We start from the raw sequence: 27,408 nt of genomic DNA on the forward strand, positions 1-27,408 counted from the left end.
AAAAAAGCATTTTGAAATGTAGAAAAGCCAAATTGCAATTAGTTTTTTGTGACGTTTTATGGTTGCAAAACATTATTTTTTATAGACTAATGAAAGGGAGTGGTAACTATTCGCAAATACTAAGGGGTCCCCAAAATATTTTTTAAATACTAATAACCACTGCCTAATCTTAAAAGATGAACCTTCAACATTTAATTTTTTGTTTTGAAACCCATCCAGTTTTCCTTTAAGGAAAACGGGCTGCATTTAAAAATAAAAGGATTACTTTATTTAAAGTAATCACTGACATGGTGGTCTGCTGGCCCCAGCAGGCCACCATTCCTGTGATGGCTATCGTTCCTCATTAATATTTATGAGATAAGTTGATTTGTGATCACTAGGAATTGCTAATTAAAAATTGTAAAGTTTCTTACATTAGAAATCGTGATTTCGTAAGAATCGAAATTTGTAGGTAGGTACCAATACTCTGTACTGGGCTATGGGCGAGTTAACGAAGCCCTCTCAACCTGTTTTCAGGTTGAGAAGGGCACCCGTCAGGGGTGTCCCCTTTCACCTTGTTATTCACCTTAGTAATGGAACCCCTAGTGGACCTCATTCGCACAGATGGCACGGTCAGCGGCTTTGGCTGGGGAGACGGAGAGGAGGAGAGTCTTGCTATAAGCTCACGACATGCCCCTTTTCATACAGGAGCCCCTGTCGTACCCTCTTGAGACTTATGGAGATCCTAGACATTTATGGTACGACCTCGGGACAAAGGGTCCAAATCTACTTTGGTACCGATCTGTGGAGAGGTGTCGGGTGACTAGGTGGAAACCTTCCTGCACAAAAACAATTACAAGAAGCGTTTTCCTCTTTCAATGTGTGCTGCAGAAGGCAAAACGCATAGAAAAAGGAAAAACGAGGAGAAATAAAGGAATTTCTCATTGCACCTCCCTTACTACTCCCCTGGGGAGGGGTAGGCTTTCGATGCATTCCTAGGTTTACAAATCCTTGTAAAACTGGGAATGCAACAAAATCCATGGGTGTTGCGTGGTAACACCCACTGCAACATCCGTAGAACGCCTCTTTGGGGACTTGCGCTGCGTTGCCTTACTCTAAATCTACAAGGTCATGCAAAGCCACATGGAGTGGCTTTGCATGGCATTGTAGATATGGGCCTGCAGCCTTGCGCCGTCGGTTCATCAAAAAAAGTGACGCACCAATGGCGCAAGCAGCTTGTAAATATGGCCCTGAAAATGGATGGGATGAGCAACCAGATGGTTTGATCAAACAGGCATGTTTATATATTTCTTTGTAATTGAAGGAAATAAGAGAATGTGCAGATAGAAGGAAAGTGTTACAGAGCTTAGGGTGATAAATGAGAAGGCTTGGCCACTTTTAGTTGCTTTCCGGTAAATAAAGTGCCAGACCTTGAATTTGGCCTTTTATAACTTTATACTTCCGTTGGCTCTTCCATCCTCTGGACCCCACCGCCCCTTTCTTCATCTGAGATACAGTAAAAGGTTATAGTTCATTTGAATGGGTAATTTATCTTCACAGAAAGTAAGAATGATTCTTACAACTTTGTGCAAAACCAAGTCCAACATATGTATGCCAACATCAGTTTACAAAGGTATGGTCACAATCACGATACATGGAATTAGGAATGTAACTTTTACGCTCACAAACTGGGTATACCAATACAGATGTTCAGCACGCGCGGTGGACTCATTTGCAAACCTTGCAGCAGGGGCATACAGGCGTGTGGGTGTTCCTGGGAAGATCCATTTGTAAAAGTTGTGAACACCAAAAAAACACGTGGATTTTAAGCCATTTGCAAGTAGCTTCTCACACCATAAACACAGATTTACTTCTAACAGCGGCAGCCGTATGTTTCAAAGGTGGAAATGGCAGGCGACACCCCCAACCTGGGAATCAGGAAAAGTATTTCCTCATGAAGGATACAAGAGCCTTAATCGATTTATTCAGGAGTGCTCCTGGAAATCTTTCTGGGAAAAAAGTAAGAAATTAGCTCAAATGTAGGGATATCCCTTCGGAGTAAATCTACCAGTATGCCACTAAAGGTCAGAAAATCAGGCCCAACCTATTTAAAAATAGTTGATTAACATTCAAAAAGGTAATTTTAAAATACTGAGTAGATTGTCAAATAAATAAAAACGGTTATTGTGCTTTTAGTATAGAAAGCAGATACAAATATACCTACTTCCAACAAGGTCTCAACAGTAGGGATCTCAGGTAACCAGGACACGCTCAAGACTACTACAATGAGGCCAAGTTATTTTACTGAATCATTAATACATACATATGCAAAACCATGTACAGGAAGAACCTGTGCAAAAGGGGCCAATCTCAGATCTCCATGAGATGAGATCAAGGCAGGTCAAACCTCTTTGTCCCGGCAGGATGTCTGTTGGGCAATGGTACGCTTTATAAATCTGATTTGATGTGGGATGCACCTCCTTGCATTAAGGTGCAAACATAAAAGGGTCAAGCATAGAACTACAGTGACCTTATATTAGATCATGAAGGAAATTAATTAAAGGGCCTTATTTAGAGTTTGGGATACCCTGTCAAAATGTGGCAATATCCCATCTACCATATTACAAGTATACGTGTAACATATTTCACAGTGTCCCGTCTGCTAAACTTTTACAAGACCTGACACACTTTATAGTGGCTTACACTATACTCAGAACAGCAGCAATGGTCCATTACAAAGAGGAAAACATTAAAGTTAATGCAGCTTGAGTCCTATGGCACAGTGAGCAGGGGTCCCACTTCTGGGCATACCCGTCACACTAAGTGTGTCACAACGAGGAATACAAAAATTTGATCAGTGGTTACCTTGAATTAATCTCAGCCACTGTATCTAAAAGTACCAACTGAAACACATTGCTTCTGATTCGGTGTAAGGCCCCTCTGCATCCCATTTGTGTATGTATGTGGTATTTCTATAAGAACCACCTACTTAAAATGTAGCAGAGCACTGTACATGGTTAAATAAAAGCATAAAGTCAATGAGTAATAAGAGAGGTAGCTGGTTTGTAGACTGTTAATGTTTTGTCATGTTCTTTTCTTACTCTTTCCGAGACTGGAGTAGAATTCGGGTGGTGCTGATGGATGCAGGGATGTAGTTCAAGAACATGGGCGAATAGACGGAAAAGACTTGCTACCTTTGTATTTTCTTTTTTACACGTATTAGTCTACAGCCTGATGGAGTCCTGGTTGCGTGTGTGCTGGGAACTAACAGAGGTGGTGAGCTTGTCTTCCAGATAAGCGGGGATGCCGGTCTTATGGCCTGGTAAATGATGCAGTACAGGTACACAAAGGACCTCTCAATCTCCACACATGCTGTTAGTCGTGTCACAACTCAAAAGCAGACAACAATTTACCAACGGTGCCCAGGCTCATGAGGTGAGTTTGGAGGACAAAGAGACTCCAGGTAAGATGGCACATGTTTTTGTCTAAGCTTACTTTGATGCGGTCAGTCTGTAAGGAAGAGACACTCACCCATTTGACCCTTCCCTGCCACCACAATCCCATTAGTGGACAAAACCCAAACCCACTGATAATCCACTGTTTTAATAATGTAGATCTGGTGTGGCTAGTGCTGTGACAGTCACAATCATTACGGAAACATTGCAAATGAACCATACCAAATCATACACCACATTGTAACACATACATAAAAAATCCTTGTGAGTCTTGTTCATAACTGCAAATTCAAGGCAATGCATTCACAGAGGCCTGCGGATTTTGCAAAGCAATGGGTTCCATGTGTACATAAAACACTTTTTTAATGTAAAGTTTTGGTTTTCATCGTTTCACCTCAATTCCAGCATGGTATTGAGCAGTCAATGACCACATAATGAATACAAGCACATGTAGCACACCGTGTCCATACACTTGGATGCAGTACTTAAATTTACATCTATTGCATCCAGGCACAAAGGCAAGCAAATGCAGAGACACGTTGTATCAGTAAACAACAACACAGTTATAAACAACAGCCCACCCAGGGCACATAGTAATATGTATGAAAGAATCGAACACCTTGTGTCAAAATTGGATATAAAACGAATGACTTTGGAAAATGCTTAAACAACACATATGTAAACGCCACCCATTTTTGAAACTGAGAAAATAAAAAGGATCAAATAGAGACATGTCTATGGACGTTAGTACGAAAATAGAAATGAAAATAAATAGCTACATGTTGATGAAAGTCATAATTCTTGGAAAACTGGCCACTGTTGTCTCATAAAACAGGCTATATTGAAACATTCTTCGCAAGCCTTACGGTGCGTGACAGTTCACATACTTATGAGAGTCCTACATTTTTGACATCAGCCTTAATTAATAAAAAAATGAAAATAAAATCATAAATCTAAAAAACGATCATCCTGTAAAAAAACAAAAACAGGTTTGTGCCATCGCAAATAAAGATTCTACATAACCAGTCGCATGGCATTTTGAGGCATTACACTAAAGTATTAGAAATCAACTTAGGTTCTTCTGCCTGGACTGAGTACCAATAGCGGAAAGGGGAGGCAGTAGAATCTTACTATTAAACGACGACTGGAATAAAAAAACATTAATAATCTTCAGACTAAGATACCTTTGGGCCTGAACAGTGACGAGGAGCTGTGGGTACATATAGGAGAAATTATTCTGTGCGTTATTCTTTGAACTGTTTAATCTTTTGGATATTATTTTGGAATATATTTGATGAATTGGTATGTAAGTCAAATCAAGGACTTGAGTCTACTGCTTGTTAATATTGCCAGTAATGTTAGTATGTATTGACTATAAAGGCAGTAACACACGTTTAAAGATGGCAACATATGTTGAGCTTCTAAACAATGATCGTTTTTATGCCGAAATCCTTTGTTTATGATTTACAGGTTGTCTTAAAAGGGAGGTTTTTGTTTGCATTCATTGACATGGAAAAGGGCTAAGAGGCGAAATGCAACTGTGGGAGTAGCGTAAAACAATAAATTATAATGAAGAATGCCCCGCGAGCGAGGTAATCATTCTTTCTGGCAGAAAGGTTTTGTAGAATTAATATATATATATATACATATATATATAAATTCTGATGAAGATTAATGATATATTTTGAGATAAACATATATAAAACAAAATAATTATGGGCTGCCATTTTACAACACAGAAAATGCTATTTTTGTGTGTAGATGAAGTGTGCTAAACGAATAAATTGATAATTGCACACTGCCCTGATTTTATATGGGCAAGTGCCTAATTCCTAAAACATATTTTATGATCTGCTTTGTAAAATAATAAGATGTTGTCTAAATACTTTTTACTGAGTGAGTCATTTATGCCTTTCACTCACAGTTTCTGTTTTTTACCTTTTTAATAGGCTTCTAAGCAGTAACACGGAAGTGCAATCGATGTTCCAGAAGTATTAAAATCAAATTCATGGCTGTTCAATCTGCTGGTAGTGGATTAAGAGATAATGTGCTCTCTCATGAGTGTAATGCTTATGGAACCCTTGGTAATATATTGATTATCAAATAGAATTTCAAGGTGATTTCAATATTTGTAGTGAGTAAAAACTTCAAAAGGGGTGAATATTTTGAAAGTGGAGAGCTGTGGAATGTTCTTATATTTGGGAGACTTCCCCATTTGAAGTCTGCGGAGGATTACCAAATGGCTCTTGAGAGGCGCTTGTGTCTTCATTCTTAACCATTATCCCACAGTCAAATCTATGTGGTGGAACCTTCATCTACCATTAGGGAATGTTCTGTTTAACTTTACACTGAGATTGGTGAGGGTACCTCTGGCATACAGCTTAGAGTAAACCATCAAAGATACTACAACCAGTTGAAAATTATCACAAGGATACAGGCCAGAAGGATGTTCGACTACCTCGAATACAGCTACTAGGTTGTGGAATCCAATCTCTGCAGCCCTTAGACACTCATTCAGTCTCAGCATTTTCTTCTTAGCTTTCCCTTTGTAATGATTTATTTTGGGTGGGCTAGTACCATGTGCTAGTTATACACAAAGAATACTGATGCACTCATTAGTGAGTATCTTCAAATAATGCTGCCAAATGTCAAGGCACCAAAGTTACTACTTCCACCCAGTGGTGTGCTAGATGTGTCACCCTAATATTTTCCCTCTAATTGTATTTTATCCAAGTATAAAATTGGTTACATGAATTTACATCTATATAACACCCCATTTTCATTCAATTTTTTCCCCTCAAATTTATGATTAGTGATGCAACACAAAGACAGTTAGAGCAGCATGTGGTTTCTACTTTTACCATTAGGATCTTTTTTCCTAACAAACTTGTCATACTTAGTGGTAATGCCTACTCGTACAGTAATCATCTCTTCTCATTAATAATCTCTCCTCAGCTGTTTACCGACTATTGACCTTTCCCTTTAAACTTGGTCTCTAGACACCCAGTACCACGTCACCCAACAACACACTTTATATTTCTCACTGTCTACCTGAGACATCTCAGGACTTCTCAGGAAGTCTCAGTTAAGATTCCCGAAGTGCTGGCACAGCCTTCCCTATATCACCCATTAGCTGCCTGCTTGTGACAGGACACCAGCGTCCGCAGACATTTACACCCTTGCCTTCTGTGCATGTCTATGAAAATATAACATTTGTTGCTACTATGTACAAAATTGATGCTTTTATAAATAGGAAAAAAAATGGTAAAACATACCATTTAAACACAATTGTACATAAGAGAGAAAGAGAACAACAGGAAGGGCATATTGAAAGTTAAATGACTGTAATTGGATAGATTGGCACTGAAGGAAGAGCCGTTCTCCACAAACAAATTCCCACCCATACACATTCACAGAGGATATCATTGGCTTCTGACCTCATGTGGTCTGGTCCATTAGACTCTGTATGCGTAGAGCGTTGCCACTACTCCATTATTACACTGCAAATTTTGAAGTTTATATGGCCTTCTAGACGCCTTCTTTGCCAGCCCCAAAGTAATTCAAAAATACGCATCCTATTCAAGAAAAGAATGGCTTTGGTCCATTACACGTGTAGCTGTGTGCAAAGAAATATTGTCCCATCAGACTTGCCTGTTAAGTAACTTATATAAAACAAAATTATCCTTGTGAGGGCATCCCGAAATTTCTGTCTCGCCGTCCCACAGAACATACCCAGGATCTGCATGTTCCGGTCAGCTAACACGTCTTGGATTTTCCACGATCTGAAGATCTTTTCAGTCTCCGCCACTTAATACTGAGGTTCTTGCAAAACGTTGGTTGGTTTGACCTCTATCGAGAACCCTGCATCAGAAACAGACAGAATAGTTAACACCCGTGAGTGAAAAATGCAACTCGCCGCTCAACTGGCTTACCTGAGGCAGGTGTGCACCTTTTGCATTTAATTTGTAATTCTTAATTGTGAACAATTACTGTCAAATGTTAAAAATGGAGAGTTTAGGAAAGTACAGTACAGCATAAATTCCTATTTGTGTCAACCACAGGCAGTAGAAGCACTGTTGTCCGGCATTAATAGAAAGTGTGTACAGATGAAGGCGCTATAAAGGAGTTTAAACGTCTATGGCTGCCCAATCAATGCCCCGCATGCTGAGACTGCCTGTAATGTGTCCATCAGGGTATTTAGTTATGAGGACTATTGGCACTGAAATGAAGTTTTTGTACCATCATCCACTGTACTCCTTTCTGGAAAGTGAACACTTTGAGAGGGTTTCTTTTTTACAAGTTTGTCATAATGACTTTTGTAATTCTGTACGCCTAGCATATGAACACTGGCTTTCACTAATGGGTGGGATACTGTATCACTATCGCTATTAGCTAATCCTTCATTCCTGGACTAACCATGCCACCTAATATACATATAAATCCCCCTTCTGAGTGAGCCCTGCTCACCTGGGTATTCCTGCCATCCCCTAGAAATAGAAAGGGGTAATGAAAGCAGCATTAAAATGCTTCCACATCTTCCTCACTCACCATAGCCAACAGATGAAGATTGGGCATCTAGTTTCATCCGCTTGTATGGAACTTGTGGAGTACCACGTCTCCTCCCTTTCTCCACCACTTATCATCATCTACAGGCATCCTTAGGGACAGGTAATGGGGAAATACTAGGTGCATTTTCAGATGTTTGTTGACGCTATCCAGATTTATGTCCACTTACAGCATGTCCACAGCGGTCGGACAAAGATCATCAATGGAAGAAGTCAAAATGCTCCCTGTAAGCAAAGGTAGCACCAACTTACCAGTCCTATGTGGGACTAATTCCGGCTTTTTCTACTGGCCTATATGCTTTATAATGTCTCCAACAGGAACTTAGCGAGAAGAAACCTGGCAGTCATCTTTGATGCATTTCTCACAACTCTACTTCCTTGATCAACAGCATGGTGAAGGCTATTCATTTTCATCTTTCCATGCTATGGAAAGTCTTCCCATTCTTTCTAACTCAATACTGAGTGAAGCTAATCTGAGCCCTGGTGAAAGTGTGCCTTGATTAAAACACAGTTGCTAACTCTGTGACAGGCATGTTTACATATATGTTATTTCAATTTCAGCTACAGGGAGATGTAGACATTTGCCCAGATGACTATTTAGCAAGTGTCAATACTGGGACTGGAGAGACAGTTCCAAGGTCAATAACTCGGTTTCTTGCTCACAATTTAGTACAAATCACTTATTTGCTTGTGAAGTATCCCTCACAACCTTCTGCACATCCAGGTGACAAAAGTGCAAATTATGGCTGCATATCACAAATATTATTCATTGAGTCAGGATCTGCAGATTGTTATGTTCGCAGGTGCTAAAACCCTATAAGGTGATGGAATTGTCAACAGACTGAAGAGCAGGCTCATAAAGGAGCTCTGGGTGCTCACACTGGATTGCCTTGGGAGTTAACATTATCAATGGGGTGAATATCTACACAGGCATAGCTTTGTGGTTGTGCTTTCCCAAAGTCATTGCACTTCTAAAGTATGTCTATTTTAGATAGACCTAACTGGTGCAGTAAGTGTTGAGAGGCACATTCTATACCGCTGTTGTTTTAGGAAGCTGTAAGTGGGAGAGATATCTCCAAAAATGTCTTAAAAAAAAAAAAAAAAAAGATAACAAACAGAATGTGCAATTGAACATTCACCCTCATCTTAGCACTGGGAGATTTCTGTTTTACACACAATCAGCAGTCGTGGGATTATGGCCAGCAGGTGTATGGTAGGTGCAAATCTATATATTGTCAAAATTGGGCTGGCCATCTAAATATCATTTGAGGTGTCTAGGGGAAGGCTCATATCTGAAAGAGCCTTCATCTTAAGAGTGAAAATATGAGGTAGGTAACAATGAATGCAGCAGTTTTCTACAACGCGATATGAGTTCTCAAGCGGGTTGTGTGTCCATGTTTAGCGCCTGATTTAGATGTTGGCAGTAACAGTCCCGCTGTTGGTTTTCTGACTAAAGACCCATCTGCCACCTAGGCGGTCTGCCCGGAAGATTTAATTGTTGGCAGCCCCATAGGCGAAAGCCTGTCTGAGGCCAGCCGCGGGGTGGGATTTGGGTGGGTGGGAGAGGGGAGTGGTGGGGGGAGGGTGAGAAATAAAAGGAGGAGGTCCAACTCAACTTTTTTCCCGATTCCACTCCTGTTTCAGACTGGACTCAACTGGACAGGACCCTCCGTAGTTGCTGGCACAGGACCACGGAGAAAACACAGCCATCCTGTCGCAAGACACGAAGGTAGGCCACCTGCATTGGCTGTGTACGTTGGGGGGCGGGAGGATCACTGCAGACATACACATGTCACAGTAAATTTTTTAAATGACTGTGATATGCATATGTCAGGGAGACAACTGTGTCAGACACGGATGAGGACACACTGGTACACAACATACATCGCACACAACTGTCATTATGGTGTCAGTATTCAATGCCAAATGGAAGCTGGCTCCACTATGACGGTACATTCACACTTGTGAACTCTGTCCATGTGTGCTAATTGCAAGAGGACATGTACCTGTCATGTTGTGAATCAGGTTGTGTGTGTGACTCAGTACATGTGTTTGTGGGCAGTGTGACTGACTGGCTGGGTGAAGTGGAGGGAGGTGTAGTGGGTGAGGTGATTGTGTCAGTATGTGTGCCACTTGCATATGGCATGGATGTTGTTGTTTGTGTTGTGTTGCTGTGTGCAACAGTTAGGTGAGTGTTGTATGGTGGTCGTTGACGTGATGTGAGTAGTTGTGCTTGTGTGTGTTTATGTAGATGAGTGTGTACTTGTGTTGGTTCTTGTGGTTGTGTTGTGTGGGTGCAGCATCAATAGTGTGTGTATGTTGTGTCATGGATGCATGGCAATGTGTGTTTTCAAAATGTATGTGTTGTGCTGCGGTGGAATGGCAATAGATAATGGCGTGTATATGGTGTGTTGCCAAGTGTGATGCAGGTGGACACATATGGCAAGAGTACAGTGTGTGTCTGTAACTTACCTCTATTCCGTACTCACTGTCATTGTCCGATATCTTTTGGTCCCGCAATGTCCTCCCTCCGTCAGAAAACCCCCACCAGTACACCACCTGCAGGACTATAACATCTAAATACAGCAGACAGAACACTGCCGACTTGATGGTCTTCTTGGGTCCGCTGCTGCAGTGGTTTGGTGATAACACGCTAATATCTAAATCAGGCCCTTAGTTTTGTTTTTCAGACCTGCCATTCCAAGAATTAACCTCACTACAATGCTATGGTACATTTGGATAATGTTCAGCGTTAATCCCTTAAATTTTCTACAAGTACTTTTCCTGCACCATGAGTTTGTACCTTATCCCCTATAAACAAGGCAATTCAAGTTGTTCTTTGTTTTTCTTATAAGTTCCTTTGCATCTAACATAAATGGGACACATTTATTTTAATCTCAGATTGTACCTCTAGGTATTTCATCACGATGTGTCTCTCCCTGCACAAGCCACAGGAAAATTGCCTGCCTTACCTGGCACATTAATTTTATATTATAATTAAGGTTCCCAGTTTTCCGTTTTTAATGATTTTTACAGATAAACATAGACAGAAAACATCCATGTTCCTCTCTGTGTTGATTTCTAAATATAGATAAATACGGAAAATAGGTTTTCTCAGACGATCTGCACTACTGTCAAGTCGTGAGTACTAGAGCAATAGCTGTGCAGATTTATAGACAGGGAAGTTAAAAATGGAAAAAGTATTTCCTAATGAAGCTTTACTAACTTCACCAGTACAGCTGCCTAAGCTGCTCTACAGTACAAATGGTTTCAAGTGACCGTATTGTAATGTATATGGTAAAACGCGTTGGCCACTCAAAAATGAGTAAACATTTGTCAGTTAAATACATGTGGAAACATACCCACTGCAGCTTCATTTTTTACACTGAGCACAAAATCACTATGGATAAATACAGGTAAAATAATAAAAAATAAATATGGTTAATGCAAACTGAAATGTCAAAAAAAAAAAATACCATAAAACCGGGAGCCTAAATTATAATGTTTTATTCTATATTACTGCCTCGTGTAAACCCCTGAGATGTAGTTATTAATTACACAGTGAGAGGGGGAATAAAGGAGAGAAAAATAACAAAAAGAAAGAAAAGGTCACTCTTTCCAGTACAAGCGATAGCGGGCGGTGCTGACCTGGTATTGACGCGGGCTCCACCTCGCAGTGCGGCTATGTCTCCATCTCTATGGAAATGGATGAACTTCCGTGATAAGCTGCAATAGTAAAATAAAAAAGAGAAATAATTGCAAAATAATTAATTTATCTTATTTCTGCCATAAACAAGGAATTTGATTCTGGTGAAAGGAGATATAAAAACAAGTGGCTTACCAACAAACACAAAGTAGACACATTTCTAACCGCTGAAGGAATTTCCTAGTTGACGGGGAAGGATTTTGTATTTCAAAATTGGTGAACAAGTAATGAACCACCAGTAATTGTAACCACATCCCACATGTAAACCAAGTCACAGGAACTGAGACAACAGTGAGCTAGATTCACTAAAACTGTACAGAAGGCCTCAGCGGTGATTCAGCAAGGGTGGAAAGCAGTGCTTAATTTGAGCCGGTGGTTGCCGGTGCGGGGCGCTGGCACTTTTTTTTTAAGGCTGGCACTTATTTTTCTCCCTCAATTGTTTACTACGAGCAAAAGACACATATGGGAAAGACAGAGGAAGAGTAAAACAAAAAAGCGCCATAAAGGGAGATGACAGAAATCTGCAAGAGTGAGCTGAAGGGGCATGAAATGTCTGTAAATTGATTAAAGAGGCCCGAGATGGCTTCAGGATTACGCTGCCTCAGTATTCTGTACTCACACATTTAAATGCAGCAGTTGCAAATTTCAGAGGAGAGCTTTGGACACCAACACTTTTTATTTACAAATTAAGCAATGGTGGAACTGAACATTCAAGAGTCTTATGCTGCAGTGTTATTTCCGACTAAAAACCTTCACAAAATCTGCAGTTTCTACCTTCATAAGTGTCACCTAGATAGGTAGCTGTAAGCGTTTCGTCTGAGAATTGGGGGATGGAAAAATGCAACACAGCCATAATTTTGTGAGATTTCACCAACATCTTCGAAGTCTTTATCAGACTTACCTGCCCTCCTAAACTACCTGAGTGAACCAGATCTAGGTGGGGGAACCAGGTCTGGCCTACGCACCATTAGTTCACTTTCACAGAGGAGGGTGGGGACAGGATATAATAAGGAAAGACACTGTACACAAAATGTTTCCTAACAATAAAATCAAGCAATTCAAATATATTTATCAATTTCATTATTTTCCTTAACCTAGCGAGCTGCAATTCTTTCCAGTCTGTGGACTTTAAGATAAGAGAAAATGGTCATACTCCAGCAAATCTACAAAAATCGTAAATTAACACTGTGCATGATGTTTTGTGAACAGGATAAAGTCACTCCATGATAGCAGCACAAATTGGGCAAAGACAGTATCTCTGACACACATAGGATTTACTAATGCATCTTAAGATTTACAACTTTTTTTTGTAAATTGAGCCCGTAATATTTTTGGAGGCACAGACATTGGAACATTTTAAGATTTCTAAACACTGGGGGTCCTGCTGCTCTCCCCAATCTTGGGCCTGATTCACAAAAAGTAAACCTATGACATTAAACATTTAATTTTAGGGCTGAAAGTCTGAAAATTGAGATTCACAGAATCAGATTTTCAAAAAATTGCCAGGCGTGACTACACCAAATCTGCCAGTATAGCGCACAGAGCATGGGCTGGATTCTTCATTTGTCTGAGAGCTACGCGTACCTAGGATGCCTGGTTTCCACCTGGGATGGGCAGACTATTGGGTGCCTGACCGTGACGACTAATGACGTACAGTAAGTGACTTTTTCAGCACACACTGCACTCTCTTTTGTAGGAGAAGTGACGAACTCTGGTCCTGATGAAGCGCATGAGCGCGAAACATGTCGACCCCTTAGTGGAAGTGTAGAGTATTTCTCTTCTTTCCCCTCATATAAGGAGTGACGGGGGTCACTATTTCCTCCAAAACACCCCATCACTGATTTTAATCTTGGCCTGATAGCCAATTTTGAATTATTAAATTTAACCTTTGGGTATTCAGAGCCAATTTTAGCACCACATTGCACTCTCCTTCTCTTTTGTCAGCACGTACTGTAGATACCTACGGATCTACATATCCACCTTTCGGTATAGAGCCACCACCATTGGGGTGGTGACCCGTCAGATATTGCAGTGCCGGTCTGGCGAGGAGTTAGCCCGATGATGATGCCTAGCGTCTTCACTGACGCATGAGGGCACTCCTGACAATATACCTTTATCTGGTTGTGGCCTACTTGCCAGGCCTCACGCAGAAGCCAAATTTCTAGCACACTGTAGAGAAGCTGGTGCATTTGAACTGACCGTGAACTGTGCTTAGCTAGAATTTTCTGCAATGTACCGACGGACAGGAGATGATGAAGTCAAATTGATACAATTATGTGTAGAGTAGGCTGAATGTACTTTCCTAGGACTTGAACAATAGAGACACTAACTGAAGAGGAAGATGCAACATTTTCGATACCTGAAGAGCCAGATGATGAACACATTGTACAGTAAACCAATCCATGAACTGAGAAAGACAAAATACTAAAACTCATAGATATGTAGAATAAAATGTATTGGGTAACGTCACATATGGAGGACTAATTGACCAATTAGGAATTAGGGGGATGGACTGAAAAACTCTGATAAAAAGTCAACACAAGGGGTTAAAACTGCGAGATGCGATGGGTGAATGCTGATGACGTCAGGAGACGCGGTTCAAGATTCTGTCATTGGGCTCATGTGCTTGAGAGCCTGATGCGCTCCTGATCGATTGATGACCTGAAGAAAAAGACTGACTTTGTCATAGCTACCTATCCACAGAATGGATCAGCAACAATGTGACTGATTAACCTTGTGCCTTTTCTTCTAAGTACCAACTGCGCTGTTTTATAGTTTTTTTTTCTTCTAACTAGATGTTTTCCAAATTCATGTTTTCTAAATTGTTTTTGCATGAAGTCCCACATGCTGATGTTAATCTGGGTTAGGTAGGGTTCTTTTGGGTGACGTTAACAGTGACAAATGATAGACAAACTGATTGCTGAACTCTGCTATTAATGTCGAAATATTCAACTTTGTTGGCTTATGCTGAAGCTTTTGAGCACATGTTTTCTCAAGTTCTGATTAGATTGTGTTATTGGTGGTCGCTAATAAACTAATTCTGAGCTGATTAAATAAAGTTTAAGTTAACCGAATGCATTAGAATTGTAATTAATAGGGAAATAAAAATTGTTAAACGCTTTATCAAGTTGTGATTATTCATGAAATGTTGTTATATTTGTCTAATAACTAATGATTCTCTGAGTAGTTATTGATTGGTTATATTGAACATTGATGACATTGGTCACTACATGGCTAGGATACTCCATGTGATCCAAAAGGTTCATCAGTCTATACGCGTCCCCTTGTAATTTTACTTATTAAGGACCAAGCGCGTTGGCAGCCCCGATTGCCAAATTTGGTCCATTCGGACCAAAATGGCTTTATTCCTAAGTGTACTTATTTCCTGAAATATCCAACGATTCTATTCCCTCAAGTGAGGGGCCTCCGATAGTGGCCTATGTCTGCCTGTATGTCACTTGATCTGGAACAAGCCTTCAATATCTTCAATTGGACATATATGTTCTGAGTACTCCTACCCTTGGGATTTGGAGCAAACATACTGGAGTGGATCAGACTCCTCTATTCCAGGCCCACAGCAACAGTTAGAACCGGGCAGCATATATAGGACCCATACTCAGTTTTATGAGGTATGAGGCAGGGCTGTCCCCAATTCTCTTTGTCCTTCAGCCTTTTGCTCATAAAGTCTGAAACTTGAGAAAAGGATGCAGCATACTATTTGCTGGGCAAACACATGCCACCTCCCAATACACAGACGATATGCTCATATATGTGTGAGATTTACAGGTGGCTGTGACTACTGCTGCTTGGGAGCTGAAAGAGTGTGGTGCCCCTTCTGGGTTAATAATAGCAAATCCCCAATTTTCCCCCTCCAAAAGAACACACTGCTGTGGAAGATCCATAAAAGTGAGGACCTACTGGCTTGGACCTCCGCTACTTTTCGATACCTTGGTATTCAAATATATCTTGAGCAAATGGGTATCATGGAAGGGAACTTGAGTAGGGCGGGGAGATCGCAGACCCAGTTCTACATCACTCTTTCTCTAGCTATGGCTGGAAGAGTGGCCCTGTCAAAGATGGTGATGCTTCCTCACCTTTTAGATTTCTTTGTGAATCTCCAAGTGATGGTAGCTCCCAGGATATTTCGAGAACGTGACTCCCTTTGATGTGATCGATATGGGGTAAGGGGATATGAAGAGATGCACTTTTTAAGCTAAAGCTGGGTTGCATACTGGCTCGCAAGTTACCAGCATGAGGAGACAGGAATACTGCATGCTCAAATACACAACTGTGCCTTACATAACACACTATTCCCCAGGGTGTCATGTTCTGTCTGCTACTCCCTTTTGTTGTCTATGGCCAGTGCTGCCTGAAGCGAGGCTTCCCCCAAAATGGCTAGACCACGCCTGTAATCCCCACTTCTTCTGCTTAACGGCATCCCTATAGGCCAGGGTACATCAACACATAGGATGCTAGTGCGCCTTGGCACACCGCAGGCGTTACCACCCTGTGTGACCTGTTCTCCAGGGACCGTTGCTGTTCTTTCCCGAATTGCGAGGCTAGTATGAACTTCACTGTGGCTACTTTTTGCTTTGTGGCACCATTAGACATGCGCTCACCCGGCACTGGAATTTAGCGGACCGAGAATCAGATGCGCACCCACCACTCCATACACTACATAGCATTGGGTATGGCGGGCGCATTTTCACATGTTTACCAAAAATTCCAACGGGGCTCCTCCATTGTACTAGCTCCTTAAGGCTCCAATAGGAGACCTCTCTGGGGTTGGAATTTAATGACTCTAAGTGGCTGAGATCCCTCGAGTATCAATGTAAAATCCCCAAGAATGCCATATTCTGGTCCATGCAATTTCATATCCTACACTGGCCCTACTTGATCCTCTACAGGTTGCACTTGTCCCTGATGCCTTGCGTCTCCAGAACACTTCTTGCATATGCTGTGGTCTTGCCTACTGCTGCATCAATAATGGCGTAGGTGCTACATGATTATCTCGTAGGCTACTGAGCGATCAGATGTTACTAAAGGTCAACACTGCTTGTCGCGACTGTTCTCAAGAACTAAAAAATAAAGCCACCATGCAATTCATAGATTCTTTTAGTTAAAGAGCCAGTAAATGGAAGTAGAAGTCCTGACTCCCTTCCCTGTTCTTATGGCGGATAAAGGAAGTTATAAAGAGGGCACGTGCAGAGAGTATGACCTTCCGCAGGGAGGAGAGGTGAGGTGTGCACAAATACCCATTAGCAGAGTTCTGGGACACAATCCTGCGTGGTTTTTGGGGAGCACAACCAAAATGACACCAGACCGCCGTGATGCAGTGGGCCTCCTGTTTATGATATTGAATCATGTCTGGCTGATCTCTCACCCACGCTATAATATGATGGTGACTGTCTTACCCCTATGGTATCACTTACATATCTTTCTTCACATGACCCTGTAAGTCCCAGCAGAAGGACTGCTTCCTGAAGATCTAACCATTGTTATGTTTGAAGGAGGGTAGGGTGTATAATCTCCAACATTTTCCTGTTGGTGGGTTGCGGCGGGAATGGGAGGTTTATTATGGAGTTTCCTAAACCCGTATGGTTCGCAGGCCTCATTTTGTATTCATAATCATGCAAGCTCCTACAACACCATTGTCTGTATTGATTTGCAGTGTGTGACATATGCTGCCTTACAATGTATGCACAATGCTACTAACAAGGCTTCTTTTTTCTTTAAAACCAATAAAAAATATTTACAAAAATATATAAAAAGAGGAATATTTTAGAAAGACATATGGGCATCATAGTCCAGCGGGAGATGCCCTAGACAACGGGTCGTCAACTACGCAGACGTTTCCCGCTCAAGTGGAACAACACTTGCCGGAACAACGACTGCCTTTTTTCTGCCTTAACCATGCATGTGCCAAACCACGCACATGAGTGATTAAGGCACAGAAAAAGTCAGAGCAGTCTAGTAGATTGGGAGAGGACGCAGTGAGGTAAGTGGCGATGAGGCAGGGTTGGGGATAGTTTTTAGGTGTGAGGTGGATTAAGGGCTTAGGGTGGGTGGGGGTAGGTCGAGGTAGTTTTTTTTTTTTTTAGGGGTGGGGTGGAGGGTTGGGGAATTTCTTTTTTTTTTTAGGGCTTAGGGTGTTTGGTGGGAGGAATCTGGGTAGTTTATTTTTTAGGGGAGGGTTGGGGTAGGTTTTTTATTTAGAGCTTAGGGCGGGTGGAGTAGTTTATTTTTTAGGGGCGGGGAAGGTTTAAGGAAGGATGGGAGGAGGGACTGGGAGAGGGCACGGTGAGGTAGGTTGGGCTGGATTTAGTGCTTAGGGTGGGTGGGGGTGTCAGGATAGTTTATTTTTTTAGGGGTGGGGTGGAGGGTTGGGGAATTTCTTTTTTTTAGGGCTTAGGGTGTTTGGTGGGAGGAATCTGGGTAGTTTATTTTTTAGGGGAGGGTTGGGGTAGGTTTTTTATTTAGAGCTTAGGGCGGGTGGAGTAGTTTATTTTTTAGGGGCAGGGAAGGTTTAAGGAAGGATGGGAGGAGGGACTGGGAGAGGGCACGGTGAGGTAGGTTGGGCTGGATTTAGTGCTTAGGGTGGGTGGGGATGTCAGGACAGTTTATTTTTTTAGGGGCGGGGTGTGGGGTTGAGGTAGTTTTTTTTAGGGCTGTGGTTTCAAGATCAGGGTAGTTTATCTTTTTAAGGGGCGGGGTGAGGGGGCGAGGTAGTTTATTTTTTAGGGGTGGGGTAAGGCCTAAGGAAGAGCAGGTAAGAGGAGGAAGGATCGGGAGAGGACCTTGTGAGGGAAATGGGGTTGGGTAAGGGTGTGGGGGGTAGTTTTTAGAGGTGGGTGGATTTAGGGTTTAGGATGGGTGGGAGGGTTGTGATACTTTATTTGTTAGGGGGAGGAGTGAAGGGGGTCGGGTAGTTTATTTTTTAGGGCTTAGTGTGGGTGGGGGCATCAGGGTAGTTTACCTTATTGGGGTGGGGGAAGGTTTTAGGGCTTAAAGCGGTGGGGGGGTGTCGGTGTAAATTAGTTTTTAGGGGCAGGGTGAAGGAATTGGGTTAGTTTTTTGTAAGGGTGGGTGGGGGGTCGGGGTAGTTTAGCTATTAGGGGTGGGTGGAGGTTTTAGAACTCAGTTTACTTATTAGGTGGGGGGTTGGGGTACTTTTTTAGGTTAAAGGGGGGGGTGTATGACACAACCACGCATGCCGTTTCCACATATGCCTTTACTAAGCATGCTTTTACAATGAAATTCGCTGTAAAGGCATGCGTGGAAAAGACATGGCCGTGGTTCCCACCGCATTGTTAAGGCATGCGTGGTTACGGCATGCATGGTTGTGCCATACAAGCTAGTCGACCTTGCTACAGCTATGCATTCTATCCAAGACACGTGGAACTTCAGTGGAAAATAGCAGACTTCTCTAGATATCAAAGTTTAGCAACATTATTATCATTTCATACTTGTCTCTCCATATAGTCAGAGATTTCGTAGGTCAGACTGAGAGAAGTGATACCCGGTGCACAACTAAGTGAGAAGTGACAAAGACATGGTAAAAAGATGGGAAAAATGAATTGCACCTTCCACCACAGCCAAGATGTTAGCTGTTTGGGGATATGATCAATAGTTTTATTGAGCATGTGCAATATCACTCAACACCCCAACCTGAAAATCACCCAGGACCGAGTTATTTAGTCGACAATGAATGACCCTGAAACAGCAAACAATGTTCCTTGGAGAATGGATTGTTCCTGTCTGGAATTTTAAACGTTGGATGGAGACCTCGTAATACTAGAGTCCAAGAGTTACACAAAAAAAGTCATCCTTATAAAGCCTGCCATTTACCATTGCAGACAAAAAGGCAACCAGATAAGGCACAAAGTAAGATGGATAAAGGCAGGAATGAGAATGATAAGGGTAGGAATGACTGTGACTGTCCAGCTGGGATTGAGGTACCTGGAGAAGTCAAGGCTCTTAAAAAGGGTTAAATGAGATGGGCAGAAGAAAAGACAATGGGCCTTATTACAACTTTGGAGGACGGTGTTAATCCGTCCCAAATGTGACGGATAAACCACCTACCGTATTACGAGTCCATTATATCCTATGGAACTCGTAATACGGTAGGAGGTATATCCGTCATATTTGGGACGGATTAACACCGTCCTCCAAAGTTGTAATAAGGCCCAATGTTTCTAACCATGAGCATACGACCCACTCCTAGAATGCAAATAATTTGGATTCCCAGGTCAGAATTATGCAATCATAATGACTAGAATTCAGAACGTTCACTTTCACAGACCTCTACTGATTGCACCGTAATGGCCAGTTGTCGGGACATAAAGAAAGGAGAAAACAGAAGCATTAGAAGCATCTGGGAGACAGGATGGGGCAGAAGAACACACAGAGTACTTTATAAATCTCAATTGTTTTCAGTTCAATGTAAAAGAAATCATCTCCGACTGAATCCCACCCAATATCTGGAAAGCTAGTCCCTTTTCTCAGATGTTCCTCTATTTACAAGCACATGGATCATTCTTGATGTCCTCTAGCAACATCTGAGATCCTTGGCTCAATGCTACCATGAACCTGACACGGTTCTCAGTTATGTAGAAGCTAAATTATGCAGTGCATTGAAACAGTAGCCCAGGTATTAGGAAGGCGTGCAGGTGTCTTCTTTGTACACTTGAGCTCACGGTGCCGGGTAATGTTCAGGTGCGGGCCATTAAGTAAATTACAGGTGCTAAAAGGATAGCTCATTCAACCTGTATATGATGCCTACAAACAGAGACCCGCAACTTAAGCCTTGGTGACACAGGTGAAAATAGATTTCCAATAGTAAAAAAAATGGAAAAGCTAAACTCAGAGTTTGACCAATCTTTTGAATAGTATAAAGAATGGTAGGGCGACAGAAACGCACTTCCCATGTACATCCTTACCTCCCCATCACTCCACTTCATGCTAATAAATATCCCACAGGTTCTGAGAAGAAAAGGATGGGCTCAACGCTCATACACTCAACATATATTATGTTGGATTTTGTGCCCACACAGTTTTTGCTGCCACTGGCAGGTTGAGGACTCTCCTTCACCAGCCCAAAGCGGACTTGGTTAGACAATCTGAAGGTTTCAAGGTTAGTTCTACAAATTCCAATCAGGGCCACAGGCAAGAAGTTATAGTACTTCTAAGTACTTAATGAGGTATGGTAGGCCCACTGCCTGCTGGTGAATTTGCAGCCGTAAGTACCACTTCATGAGCTTCTGTACGTACCAAGACTTAGGGCTATAATCCCCAGTGAACTGGATCCATACTTCTACATTTAATTTAAATAGGGATAATAGCATGATTGTCAAACCTCCAAGAAACAATATTCAAATTCTTTGTCACAATGATAGTTTTGTGCAAAACCTGAATAGAACTAAGTAGTACAAAGGGCATACACATTAATGACTGCCTAGAAGGGATGAATAGGAGAAACACTCCTTGCCATCTCCAAGTCAAAGAGGTATTACTCTTTGTTCTGCCAACTGTCCTTGTCTACCCCCAGAAAACTAATCCCGGTTAAGTGGTTAGCAGTTAACATGCATTGGCTTTTCACAGGCATGGAGGAAAGTCATTATCTTCTAAGACAAAGTGTTAACTCTCCTAGCCAAGGATGTGAATTCCAGCACTGGGGGAGTGATGAGTGGCAAAACTGTTTTACAAAGTTGCTTTTCTGCTTAAGTTATCAAAAATCTGTTATCACCATTAAGTTAATGATATTAATCCCAACTAGGCCTACAAAGTCTAGCCTGGCCTGTACAGTGAAATAGGTTTTGGATTTTATTTCATTATGTAGTATGCCCACCCTATTTTTATGTATTAGCACACTGCCCTGTGGGTATACAAAAACAACAAACACAAATGATGGAGGAAATGCAGAACAAATCAAGCATTGACCCCGAGTCACAGATCTGGGTTTAATCCCTGAAACCGGTCCCAGGATGCTTGTTTCCGGTCCAGGGAGGACCTGGCCTGACAGTTTGGGCTGGACTGTTCCCATGGGGAACAGGGCCAAGACTGATTTGCATAAGGCTGAGTCCAAACTGGGGTGGCAGAGTGAGCAAAGGAATCAATGGATTAAACCTAGAACTGTAACTGGTGGTGAATGTTTGATTGGTTCCGCATTCCGTCCATCATTTGTGTTTGCGTGCTGTGGCTATACAAGGCACACATTAAAAATGACTTACGAATACATAAAAATAGGCTTTTCTGAAAAGACAAAGACATTTTTCCCAGCCATAAGTCACTGCGAGGCATTTAAACTGCAGCTTAGTCAGAGCACAGTGGCAGAAACATATTTCTATCATATACGTGGGTGGTGTGAATAAATACTGCATTTCACATATGACCTTCACCTTTCCACGCCATAGGCGCACTTAAGGCACAAATATATATGGAAGTTAAATAGGCCAAATAGAAAGAACCAATATACACCATGTGTTTTAGAGGGAAACAGCTGGCACCTTAGTACAGTTAGGGAGCTGTAAAGTGCACAGAGTTCTAAGCCAGCAAATCCAGATAAAAATCAGGGGACCATGACACAAAAGGGTTAATTTCTTACAGGCATTAGCAAGATTTCAGTTCAAATACACGTAGAAATGTACGATCTGTCTAAGTAATGAATGAACTGAATCTACTGAAACATGTTAGAAATCAGGCCAGCTATCAGGTTTAACATGCATCAAAGAGTAAAATTATAAATGGTGCCATTTAAAGAATTGTAAGAGTGAATATTTTCTATATGTTACTACATTTATATTAATTGTCGTAAAAAATCCCTTTTACTATGGGACAATAAACGTGTTTCTTTTAACATACCATGCTGAATTTCTGGACCATATACACGAACATGTGAACAACTTTTCGGATTATCTTTGATAAATTAAACAGTCATGCAAGCAAGGGCCATGGTGGACTGGGTGGATGGGTGTATGTATACACATAGAAATAGACAAATGCTCACGTCTTAGTCGGTATTTAGTTACGAGGCACAGTCGCAGTACATTTGATTTTGTGTTGTGTGCGGAACAACATGAAGGAAACTGGTGATCTTTCCTTCGGTGGGATGTGTTTGACTGTTTACCATCTCTTATTATAAGGTGGTCTAAACAGGGCCCCGTGCATATCACAAAGTGACTTGTGTCTATGCAGCCAAGTATATGTCTGTGAAATGAAACATGATGCTGGAATATTTAGCATGAGAAATGCTGACAGGTATTTGCGGAGAACAGGAGATGTTGAGAACATAGACTTTAGATAGGGCACTGTTAGTATTTTAAATGCACTGCTATTTTGTTATCCTGTGTTGTACATTGCACACTTAACCTCAACTTTCCTAATAAGCGTAGTCTCATTCCGAAGGTGGCACTAGGAAGCAAGGTCTGCAGAAGGCAGCTGTTTTACTCATGAAAGGTGCATCTAACTCTCAAGGTCTTCTCACGCTCTTCCCACAAGAAGAGCCTGGCACTTGCTCGTTAGCGTCTATGTGCAGTTTCTGTCCATCACTTGCTCTTCCCCACATTCATCTGTGCTAAGGAAAAGTGAATAGGTATAGAACTGAAATGTACTGATTTTATCACTGCATGCTCCAACTGATTGAGGGTAAAGGCTCTGGTCTGTTGATTTTGCACTTTGCCTTTCCTTATTTTGATGCTTGCTGGCTATTTTTGAATTAAACATGTTTTAGACTTCTACGAGTTCATTTGGTATTTTCATAACCAGCTTTCCATAAGCCTTATTTTAGCAAGAGAGTGTCCGTGATCCCCTTCAAAGTTTCAGAGAAGTTGTGTCAGTGTTGCAGCATTGTACATTTTTAGGACAGTAATTGGTCAACAATGACAAAAAGTTGTATTATGTCAAGACGAAATTCAAAAATGTATAAGTAATTTTCTCAGAAACTTTAGGTTTCATACAAGGGCGAGGGAATGCCCCTATAAATCAGCACGTCTGACTATCATGTAAATTACCTTCATTGTCTTCTTCCATTCCGTCATCCTCCCACTGGTCTTCACTTCCTAAAAGCGGGTTCCGGGACTCACACTGAGACGATCGCATGGGAAAGGACAGCCCATCCCCCAAGCTACGGAGAAGACATAGAGCCACAATATCATTCGCCGCACATGGCAATCAGGCTTTCAAATACCACTGCCGTACATGCTTTACATTTACTGGATTAACTAGGTAAGTCGAGATGTTGGCCTTATTGCAGGCATTGTCTTTGATTAGGTCAAACAAATTACTGAAGCTGAGATAGGAGCAACTACCTGGTGTGCCATGGCCGGTCTAGTTGTTCGGACTGTGACTTGGACAATAAAGAATATTGAGGAGAATCTTATAAATGTCTACTACTCAACTCATTTTCTATTTCATGTGGGATCAGTGTTCTGAAAAGGTTTGTAGAATGTGTAGACATAACCATCTGTTCCTGGGGATTTCCCAGGTTTGGGCTCTTTTATGACCTTCTTTACTTCCTTCTGTGTCTGGGTCTTTAGAGTCTCTCTTAGTTAATTGGTTATTGTAGGCAGGTCTACCAGGGTTCTTGTTTATATTAGTTTGAGCAAAATCCTTAAATACCTATCATTAAAAACTATCATAGCATCTGAATCTTTAACCAACACAGTCCTTTCCCTACTCTGTTTAGACTGCAGGCTCTTCGCTAGCAGCGTATTACTGAATTTGCATGCTCTATGTCAGAGTACCAGTAGAGTTTTTTCAGATATGTTTATCAGTATGTTGAGCTACCCATCAGTGTCATGCTCACATCTATTCCTTCACCTCTTCTGTGACCTTCCCTGATGCTTGGTAACATGCAAATGTCCTCCCACTGCTTAAGAAAACCGCAGGGGACCCTCCAAAGCTTACCAACTACGGACCACTTTCCATGCCACCATTTCTGGCTAAGGTCTCAGAGAAGATCATCACCAGACGCCTCACTTAATACCTCAAGGACCACGAAATCCTCAATGCCACTCAGTCTGATTTCAGACCCAACCACAGCAAAGAAACTGCCCTCACTGATATCATGGATGACACCTGCATGACTCTAGATGAAAGAGACACATCCTCTTAGACCTCTCTGCAGCATTTGACTCCACGGAGCACCCACACAACTAAGCAATACAAGGATACAGACTCTGATGGATCTGTTCTTTCCTGACTAGAAAACCGAGTCAGTCAGCCTTGCACTGTACATCTCAGATGCCTGCGATCTCATCTGCGGAGTTCCAAAAGGATCCTCCGTGAGTCTGACCCTCTTCAATTCATACATGATCCCTCTAGCCAGCACCATCCGCTCTCTCATCACATACATGAACCTTTTAGCCAGCACCATCCACTCTCACAACATCAACGTCCTCTCTTACGCTGACCACACGCAACTCATTCTCTAACTCACAGACAAGAGGCCCAGTACCCGGATCATGTTTAATGCTTGCATGACTGAAATCACCCACTGGATGAAGATCAACTGTCTGTGGAGCTCCACCTGGTGTCCAACAGAGCTAAGACCGACACTGATTCCCATCACCTTGGGATCATCATTAACAACACACTTGAAATGACTGCCCAAGTCAACGCTGTCACCGCCTCCAGCTTCCATACTATGAAGATGCTCAGGAAGCTTTTTAAATAGCTCCCAATCAGTACCCGGAAAACTGTCACACAAGCCTTTGTCAAAAGCAAGCTGGAATACGGGAACACTCTTGATGTCGGGATCAACAAAAAAAATCACTGGATGGCTGTAGACCATTCCGAACACGGCAACCAGAATCACTCCCAACCTCCAACACCACACTCCCATCACACCACACCTGAAGGAGTTCCACTGTCTGTCTGCAAGAAGTTGGATTAATGTTTATGGAGGGTGAAACCCTACTCAAGCAGCAATAATAATTCCAGTCAAGGTGAAGTCACAAGCAAACCCCAAATTAACCTATGCTCAACCCTATGGTAGCTTGGCACAAAGAAGTCAGGTTTAACTTAGAGGCAGTGTGTAAAGTATTTATGCAACATTTCAAACAGTAATAAAATGAAAACACAACTCAAGAAAAATCCCACACCAAGTTAGAAAAACAGAGTAAAATTTAATAAGTTATTTGGGACCAAAACAACAAAAATCCAATAAGTAGAAATGGAGATATACAGTGTCAAAGATGTAAAGTAAATATAGCACCTAAAAGCACAAAGCGCGGCACGTGGTAATCTGGTTATGCGAGGCAGGATGAAAGTGGCAAGCCAGGCTGGTTGTGATGGAGCATGGGCTGAGTGAAGAGGCCAGGTTAGTCCCACTGAAAGAGTTACCTTCAAAAGTTCAGCACAAAGAGTTCTGTTCGCAGTGGAGGGGGTCGACAATGTACCATGAAGAGCAGCCCGGGTATCATGGACGGATATCGCTGTAGCGAGAAGATCCTGTTGGGTATCGTGGGCAGCCATTGATGGAGATTCACATTGGTGGTCACCGCAGGCTAGCAATGCTATAGCGTGAAGTACAGATCTTGCATTGCTGGGCGTCACTGGTTGTCGGTGCGGTGTGAAGAGTCGAGTTCACTGGAGTTTCGCATTGGTGGGTGCACAGGGGACAAGATCTTGGTGCAAAGAGGCACGCTCGCAGATGCGAAGGGCCCAAAACTTCACGATTTCTCCTTTTCTTGGGGAGAGAGCTCAACTGATGCCACACCAAAGGTCCAGGACCTGAGGGGCACCTCCTGAGGAACTCGATCCAGCATGGGCTCAGAGAGGTCCAGCAGGGCTCATAGAGGTCTAGGCAGCAAGTCCAAGCAGCATGTCAGCTGAGCAGATGCAGGGAGGCCTCTAAAGCTTGTTATGTACCTGTTTGTCAGAACAGAAAGTCACTCAACTGACCCTTTGAGTCACTTCAGTTTGGGATGAAGGGTGCAAGACCAGTCTTCCATCTCAACAAGCAGGCCAGCAGGGCAGTAGAGTAGCAAGGCAGCAGAGTGGCAGTCCTTTTGACAGCAGAGCAGCACAGCAGTCCTTCTTATGTAGTATTCACAGGTCCAGAGGGTACTAAAGAGTTGGGTCTGAGGGTCTAATATTTATACTTGGTGCCAGCTCTGATGTAGGGGAAAGTTATTGAGCTTTCCACACCTATAGGTGTTTGGAATTTCCTGCCTCCCTGCCCTGGCCCCAGCTTGTCAGAGGACAAAAAAGACTAGTGAGAAACCCTTTGTAAGTGTGCTCAGGCAATGGCTTTCTGAAGTGCAAGTGTAATAGATGACATCTCCGCCCCTATCAAGTCTGAGATGGCCCATCCTGCCAACACCTATTTTATCTTTGTCTCACTGTATGGGAGCAATACACAAGGGCCAACTGCCAGGGCACCTAGTCATGTGACACAGGAAACAAGCTGCAGGCACCAAATGTTAGGAATAGAAAATTACAACTTTCTACATGTGACATTTTCAGAACTGTGACTTAAAATCCAATTTTACCATTAAAAAGAGGTTTAAATTAGACAATGGACACCAAACTCGACATTCCCATCTGTTCCCAATTAAAAGTTATCACTTATTAAATGTAATAAGGTAACTCAATGTTATCCAATGGGAGAGGAAGGCCTTACAGTAGTGAAAAACATTAAGTATTTGTCACTACCAGGCCATGTAAAACTTTAAAATCCAGCTTTTTTTTTCTTTTTTTAAAT

General features: G+C 42.1%; 1 protein-coding gene across 1 annotated transcript in view; it reads right to left on the reverse strand.

The window, feature by feature from the left end:
- Positions 1 to 3,780: 3,780 nt before the first annotated feature.
- Positions 3,781 to 27,408, reverse strand: part of ZDHHC15 (zinc finger DHHC-type palmitoyltransferase 15) — a 170,868-nt gene continuing 147,240 nt past the window's right edge. Inside the window, exons 10-12 of the mRNA XM_069211028.1 lie at positions 23,714 to 23,826; positions 11,648 to 11,725; positions 3,781 to 7,295 (exon numbers count right to left, since the gene is read on the reverse strand). Of these exons, the coding sequence (XP_069067129.1) occupies positions 11,682 to 11,725; positions 23,714 to 23,826 (157 nt within the window). The 3' untranslated portion in view covers positions 3,781 to 7,295; positions 11,648 to 11,681. The remainder of the gene's footprint in view (positions 7,296 to 11,647; positions 11,726 to 23,713; positions 23,827 to 27,408) is intronic.

This window comes from Pleurodeles waltl, chromosome 2_1 (genome assembly GCF_031143425.1).
Source record: "Pleurodeles waltl isolate 20211129_DDA chromosome 2_1, aPleWal1.hap1.20221129, whole genome shotgun sequence".
NCBI classification, from domain to species: domain Eukaryota; kingdom Metazoa; phylum Chordata; class Amphibia; order Caudata; family Salamandridae; genus Pleurodeles; species Pleurodeles waltl.